We start from the raw sequence: 8,117 nt of genomic DNA, 5'->3' as shown, positions 1-8,117 counted from the left end.
CTCTCTCTCTCTCTCTCTCTCTCTCTCTCTCTCTCTCTCTCTCTCTCTCTCTCTCTCTCTCTCTCTCTCTCTCTCTCCAAGCATATATTTATTGAATGTCAAACCATCATCATTGTCATCATTCCCACAGCCTCCTTTGCATGGGAACATGGATTGGATGGAAATTTTTAAGGCCGTATTTTACAGCCAGATCCCCTTCTTGACAACAACCCTTGACACACTGGGATAGGGTAGCCCGTTTTAAAAAAACTGGGCTACACACGTCATCTATTACGTTTACATACATATACACCACCACCGTCATTATCCTGGCTGCCATCATCATCATCATCATCATCATCATCATCATCATCATCACCATCACCATTTCTGTCCTCATCACCATGACTACCACCATCACCACCGCCATCATCATAACTATCACTATCACGAGCAACATCACTACTACTACCACCACCATCACTGCCACTACCACCACCTTCGTTGCTAATGCTACCATCAGGACCCCCATTGTTATCACGACCTTTATCCAATATCATTGCCATTAGGGAATCCTCGTTAATATCACTGCTAGTACTCCCACCACCCCCGCCATCACCACCACCACCAATCAACTGTTTATTCTAGCATCATTGACAATGATGATGATGATGATGATGATACTATTGTCTCTAACTTCATCTCTTCTCTCTCTCTTTCTTTTTCTTTCCATCGGTGACGTCCACTCAGGCCTGGCTGTAATGGTATGGTCCCTATACATGTAGCTGCCCTCAATGGTTATGTGGACTGTGTGAAGAAATTGTTTAATCACATGGCTGACTTCGATATCAATATGCCAGATGATTGCGGCCGGACTTGTCTACATGCTGCTGCTGTTAGCGGGTAAGTGACCAATGGTTAGTGGCTGGAGTGTTTGTGCCTGGTCAGTAAGTGACTGACGTAAGTATGTGTGGTTAGTGACCAAACTGGGGAGGTATGGGCATGGGCAGTGAGAGGGGGCATAGTGGCTGGGGGTGGTCAGCGAGTGGCCAAAGCTTTGGGGGTGGTCAATGAATGACCAAATCTGGGTGGAGGTGGGTATGTGTGGTCAGTGAGTGACCAAACTATTGGAGGGTGGGGATCAATGGTCAGTGGCTGGAGTGTTTGTGCCTGGTCAGTAAGTAACTGAAGTAGGTATGTGTGGTTAGTGACTACAGTGGATGGGTGTGGTTAGTGACCAAAGTGGGGGGTATGGGTGTGGCCAGTGAGAGGGGGCAAAGTGGGTAGGGGTGGTGGGGTCAGTGAGTGTCCAAAGCGTTGGGGGTGGTCAATGAATGACCAAATCTGGGTGGAGGTGGGCATGTGTGGTCAGTGAGTGACCAAAGTATGGGAGGGTGGGGATCAGTGACTGAAGTGGATGGTTATGGGTGTGGTGACTGAGTGACCAAAGTGGAGGGTATGGGCGTGATCAGTGAGGGAGAGCCAAAGTGAGTGGTGGGTGGAGGTGGTCAATGAGTGACCAAATCTGGGTGGGGGTGGGTATGTATGATCAGTGAGTGACCAAATTGGGGAGTATGTGTGTGGTCAGTGAGTGGCCAAAGTGGGTGTGGTCAAGAAGTGACCAGTGTGGGTGGATATGGATGTGGTCAACAAGTGACCAAGTGGGTGTAGGTGTGGTCAGGGAGTGACCAAAGTGAATGCATGTGAGTATGGGTGTGTGTGTGTGTGATTTTGACCACCAATATTTAATGGTCATTGGTTAAATTGTGACTCCCACTCTGATTCTATCATTGTTTCCCTCACCACCTCTTTGACTAAAACTACAATGGTCTCTCTTCTACACAGCACCTAATTCCCTGCTCTTTCACCCTCACTTTCCCCACCCCCTCTACTATTCCACCCTCACCAAATCACTTACTCCCCGCCATATTGTTCTATTCTCCTTGCAGTAATGTTGACTGTGTTGAGTTGTTGCTGTCATACGGTGCCAATGAAATGACTTTGGACAATGAAGGCAGGTAAGAATGCACAAACAATCTCTCTCTCTCTCTCTCTCTCTCTCTCTCTCTCTTGTTGTACACTTATTCACATTGCATTTTGTGAACAATAACATCGTCCGACATGGGTTTCCACTGGAGAAGAGGTGTTAAAATATTTAACACTTTCGTACAGTGATATAAAAATCATGCAAATTCATGGTTGAATAGAATTAATTAATTTAAATTAAATTAATTATATATCAATGTACTCTTCAGTGCAAGAAGTATAAACAAAATTTTTACAAAGGACTTGAGAAAGGAAATAGCAGAATAAGATCTAGGAGATTTATATTTATCCTTATGAGAAAAAGAGATGCAAATCCAGTTAGGTATAAACTATAACTAAAGGCTGTAACGGTTATTTGAAAATATAAGTGAAAGAGGTTTTAGAGACGTTCCCTCCATTTTTAACAAAATTTTTGATCTTTATGGGATCTCTTTCCATAAATTCACAACACACTATATACAAGTATTATTTTCATATTCGCAAATTTACACCTGTAAACTACCAGCAAAATATGAAGAATCAATATTAGAAATCTTTTTTTTTTTTTTGGAAACTTCCAAATTAAAGGACAAATCTAATTCTACCTTTTTATGCATATATATTAACATGTATGTTGCTGTTTTATGTAATCGTTTGTTTTCTGTTGACAGGACGGCTCTCCATTATGCTGCAGCACATGTTCACCAACAGTGTGTGATGGCTCTTATTAATGCAGGCGTTGATATCAACCTCCAAGATAAGCAAGGTTGCACAGCCCTACATTTTGCTTCTGCTGCTGATGTTGATGCCAAGTACGTTTCCTTCACACTCTTTCTCTCTATATATATCTGTGTGTGTGTGTGCGCGCGTATATATGACGTTTTGATCCACTCCATATGACTTAGTTTCATGTGCGTGTAGGACATGTCCCTATCATCAGATGCTAGAAACAGTCTACTCTTAGCTTCCAATGATACGTCCCACACACCCATGGACATGTCCAACACACTCATGAAACTTTGTCATGTGGAGTTCAGTCAGACTGTTATTAAAATGTATGTAACTGTTACAATGTGTTGAGTGCTATTTTTCTTTCATTTGTTCACTCACTTATGCATGTATCTGTACACACACACACACACACACACACACACACACAACACACACAGGGTGGGCCAAAATCACATGCCAAAGCATTCGACATTTTATTTATTATTATTCATTTTGTTCCACATGTACAAGTACATGCGTATTCCTCATTATCTTATTTATTTTAATCAATTTTAGAAAAATTGAAGCATGTCTTTGACAATTCTGTAGCATATTGAACTTATTTTGTGTGACATCTGGCCCACCCAACACACACACACACACACACACACACACACACACACATATGAGGTCTGATCAATAAGTATCTGGACTGTTACCATCGTAGCGAAGCTAAAGCACACAGAATGAAGCCACTCAGCAGAGATTGACCTTGAACTCTGCTGTTCACATGCCTTAAGTTTTAACATTCTAGCTCACTTCCGCTATTTACAGCAGTGTTTGAAAGGAAAGTGAAAAGCGTGTGATTGTCGCATTGACCATGAGAGAGAAAGTTGTCATGGCGATACCTGCTCAGAGGCCTATGCAAAGTTGCAGAAGGTGTATGGAGAGGAGAGTATGAGCGGCACACAAACATACGAGGGATTCAGACATTTCCAAGATGGCTGAAAAATGTTGATATTGACCCACAACCAGCAGAACTGAGAAAAACGTCACAGATGTGAGGAGAAATCGTTGAATCACCATCTGTGAGTTATCAGAGGATGTGCTGATTAGTTACATTATCACTGAAGATTTGGGTATGAGATGCATGTCTGCCAAATTTGTGCCAGAACTGCTTTCAGCTGACCAAAAAGACACTCAGGTTTCAGTTGCACAAGATCTCCTTGATTGTGTCAAGAACAATTGAAAACTTTTTGCAAACTTCGTGTACACCTCTGAGCAGGTATCGCCAAGCTTTTGGCAAAATTTGATGCAGATTCTCTGCTCAACTTTCTGTCATGGTCAATGTGACGATCACACACTACACATCTTCCTTCCAAGCACTGCTGTAAACAGCAGAAGTGAGCTAGAACGTTAAAACTTAATGCGCATGCACAGCAGAGTTGAGGGTCAATCTGTGCCAAGCGGCTTCACTCTGCGTGCTTTAGCTTCATTACTATGGCAACTGTCTGTATACTTATTGATCAGACCACACCGCCATGATAGATTGCTGACCACTACCCATATTTTTTTCTCTCCTTGTTTCTTTCTGTGTTCCTTTCTGTTGATGAGCGTAGGCTCGAAACGTTAAAGACTTTCTCTATTCCTGAGCATTATACTAATACATCCATTTGTTGTTTACACCACCTGTCTTTGTCTGTTCTTTCGTGAATTCTCCCTGCATATATATATATATAATTGCTCATAAAGACATAATAACCTTAAAAACGTGCAAACATATGTAAAATTACATACTTAAACATGCACATAAAATCATAAACACAAGACCATAGACACACAACTACATACACACATGACACATGTATGTGCAACTATATTAGACATACAGCCACATACATATTTAAGTATATATAATAATGTAAATGTTCTTAGACTTTGAGACAGAAATACAGCAACAAAACGCCTCTGATGGGATTTGAACATTGTGTCTATTGTTTTGGTAGCGACCATTTTTATTGGTTACACTGAAGAACATCTGCTATTCGTGTTAATGAACCCTTTCTGTTTTTCTGTTAGAAAACATCTGCTGTAATTTTGCATTGAAACTATTGGCAGTTGAATCTATTTGTAGCTAATCCATGATAATCTTTTAATCCTTCACACAGAGTTGTGGAACTACTATTGAAATATGAAGCCAAGCCTGGTCTACGGGACCGCAATGGTTACAACGCTGTACACTACGCGGCACTAAAGGGCCACAAACTTGCTCTGGAAATGGTAAGTAGGAACTACTGCTATACAAACTCTGCTCTAGCGCTAGACAATTTTTTACTTTTGACTCCCTCGTCCCCTTCCCCCCACTTTCTGTTGCTGTGTGCCAGAAGTTCAGCAGATCTGTTTTGGGAGAGTGGGTAAATGAAAATGTCACTGAAGCTCTCCTGCCCCTTTCTTGAAACTTCCCTTTTCATAAGGGCCTGTGTGTAGCTATGGTTTTGGTGGTATTAAGCACCCTTCCCTTCCTCCCTGAATAAGCTGACAGTCTGTCATAGGCACTTTGCCGAGATAACCTGGTTCTTATTCCTGAGAACTTGCTTCTGACTCGAGGCATGTAAAATTGAAGTGTCCTATTCCCCAAGACACAATGAAAGACCCTAAGATCTGTGGAAGCTGGAGAGAAGTGAGTCAAGTGCGATCTGATGGTTGTGTACTGTTGAGACAGAATGGTAATGGCTTGATATCAAGCTCATCACAAGATATATTGGGGATGCTGGTGAGAAATTAGTTGTGTGTGTGATCCGTTGAATGTGTAATGTTTATGTGTGAAAGTCAATGAAGGGCTGAGAGAGAAGGAGCAGCTGAACTGATATGGTTGAAGGATGGGAGAAAACCTGCTGTGGGGTGGTGACAGAGATGCCTGTGGCAGGGAAAAAGATTGATGCAAACAGAAGGAAATTGCTTGATTAGATCCAAAGAAATTGATCCTCATAGATAAACTGATAGAAAACTTAGGTAATTAACGATGTCATGCTATAAGATTAATTCTTCACCTACCATGAGAGTCACTGATGACTCCCCAAGCTATATCCTTTACATATCATAGGAGTCACTGGTGATGTTTTTTTTATGGAGCCCCACATTACTATAGTTTAAACTATTCAAATTTTAGGGAATGTACAGAACACGGATATCAGAAGGGTGTGAGTCGCTGTCATCTCCATCATTAGAACGCTGCTCTCTATAAAGTAGTTTTTGTGACAAAGAAACTCTTAAAGCTTATATAATATGATCTGTAGCAAAAAGTCATTAATAAATATCTTTTAAAACATCCGTAAATTGAAGTATAATGGACATTTTTAGCACTTTTTAGCATGTGAAATGCTGGTAATTGCTGCGGTACTGATTGAATACAATATTTGTTTTGTATCACAGGGATCACCAGTAATATCTGTGCTATAGATCAGGGGTTCTCACCTGGGGTCCATGTAAGATTTTGTTGTTAAAATTTGTAACTAATAAATTGGTTATACTTGTACAATACACAAAATATTTTAACAATTTTTGAATACAATTCCTAATAATATTTAATCATAAAAATACATTAGGATTTTTTAAACATTGAATGATTAGTATAAATAGGGATCGAAGGAGTCCATAAGAAAAACATGGTTGATAACCATTGCTGTAAATCGGTGTGGTAGTTTATATTGTGAACTAGAATATATATGTGATTCAAAAACACATATTACAAAATCAGATTGCTGGTCGAAAAGAAAATACAGCACAAAATGGGTTTGGTGGGTAGTGTTGAGGAGGTACTCCACAACCAGCAAGGATAATGATGATGATGGTAACTCATAATTAAGCTGGTAATTCTTCGGTATGTCAGGCCTACTATACCAACCAAAAAGTAGATGGCTAAGTGTACAGTTTGATATATTGCCAAAATATTTCCAAAGCAGGAAGGACGGGCAGAATGTAGCTTTTGATTATTTGGTTTCCTGCCTATTTGCTTGTTTGTTTGTCTATGTTCCTTCTCTTCAATATCGGGGTCAGATCAGATGGAGCTTTTTGGCAAAGCTTATCAAGGAGGAGGAGGAGGCTGTTTAACCAGCATCTGCCTCCCTCTCGGTGAAGGTGCGTAGCTTAGTGGTTAGAGTATTTGACTCACAATTGTAAGTTGGTGAGTTCAATTCCTGGCGGCACGTTGTGCTCCTTGAGCAAGACATTTTATTTCATGCTGTACCTGTAATTCAAAAGGGCCAGCCTCGTCATATTCCATGTCACACTGAATCTCCCTGAGAAGCATGTTAAGGATATGCATGTCTGTGGAATGCTCAGCCACTTGTACATTAATTTCACTATCAGGCTGTTCTGTTTTTTGGATCAATTGGAACTCTCGTCATAACCAACAGAATGCCAGAACCTCCCTCTCTGAACTAAAACTACCTACAACCACAGGTCAGCATGGGTGACCCTAGAAACAGCCACCAGGTTTTCTTGAAATCATTTGCATCCTACCACCTTTGAAAAAAAGGAAGGACACATTGAATAATGTAGTCCTAGATATATTGTGCCTGAGAAGCGACAAGATCATTACAAATCTGCTTAATCAAAATTGAAGTAACAATCAACAAGGAAGTCTTTATGGAATTAGTCAACCTGCTAAAAATAGATGTTAAATCTCCCTGTACTATCTTTAAAAAGAGATACATTGGAAAGTTTTAGATACACTGTTTCTAAATAAAAGATGGGATTGTCACATCTGGAATGCTTTTGAACATCATAAGCTTGTTTAGTGAGAGCAGACAACCGAGTAAACTTAGTAAATTGTGGGGACACATTACTAGGAAGTTTGTGTGGGATAAACCAGCAAAACTCAGGTGAAGCTATGCCCTGGGGTTTAACCAGAACATATATGTACACATTGAGGCCAAATGCATGTTTAGTAAATATACACAGGTAAATTTATTTACAATCACACACACACAGAAGTGGACAAAAGTAGGTATACAGTTGGTTAATATGAGTGGAATGTTCTTTTCATTTCTCTGTTTCCTTTTTAGGATATGAAAAGAACATTCCACTCATGTTAAGCAATTGTATGCCTGCCTCTGCCCACCCACCTCTATGTGTATGTGTGTATATATGCTGTGTATGCCATAAGGTCTTCAAAATCTAACGGAGGCCTCAAAAGGCATTTTAAGATCCACGAGAATCGGAACTTAACTGCAACTCTTGGTGATCCAAATTAGATATGCAATCTATGTGGGTGTCTTTTCGAAACATTGTCTGGTTTAAAAAGCCATATCAGATGCCATGATAGATCTAAGGTGTACGTACAGAAGGTGGTCAAACTCTGCATAAGGAGTAGACAACCACCACATATATATATATATATA

At 40.3% G+C, this 8,117-nt stretch overlaps 1 protein-coding gene across 4 annotated transcripts in view; it reads left to right on the top strand.

Annotated features, from left to right (window-relative positions):
- The window catches only part of LOC106869704 (serine/threonine-protein phosphatase 6 regulatory ankyrin repeat subunit A), a 144,860-nt gene that overhangs the window by 68,329 nt on the left and 68,414 nt on the right, over nt 1–8,117 (top strand). For all 4 annotated transcript variants that reach the window (XM_052970837.1, XM_052970834.1, XM_052970836.1 and 1 more), the window contains exons 10-13: nt 730–882; nt 1,929–1,997; nt 2,676–2,816; nt 4,884–4,995. In XM_052970837.1, the coding sequence (XP_052826797.1) occupies nt 730–882; nt 1,929–1,997; nt 2,676–2,816; nt 4,884–4,995 (475 nt within the window). The remainder of the gene's footprint in view (nt 1–729; nt 883–1,928; nt 1,998–2,675; nt 2,817–4,883; nt 4,996–8,117) is intronic.

The sequence above is a fragment of the Octopus bimaculoides genome, chromosome 9 (assembly GCF_001194135.2).
Source record: "Octopus bimaculoides isolate UCB-OBI-ISO-001 chromosome 9, ASM119413v2, whole genome shotgun sequence".
Classification (NCBI taxonomy): Eukaryota; Metazoa; Mollusca; class Cephalopoda; order Octopoda; family Octopodidae; genus Octopus; species Octopus bimaculoides.
Note: the sequence above shows the minus strand (reverse complement) of the source record. Positions and strands in the feature narration are given on the sequence as shown.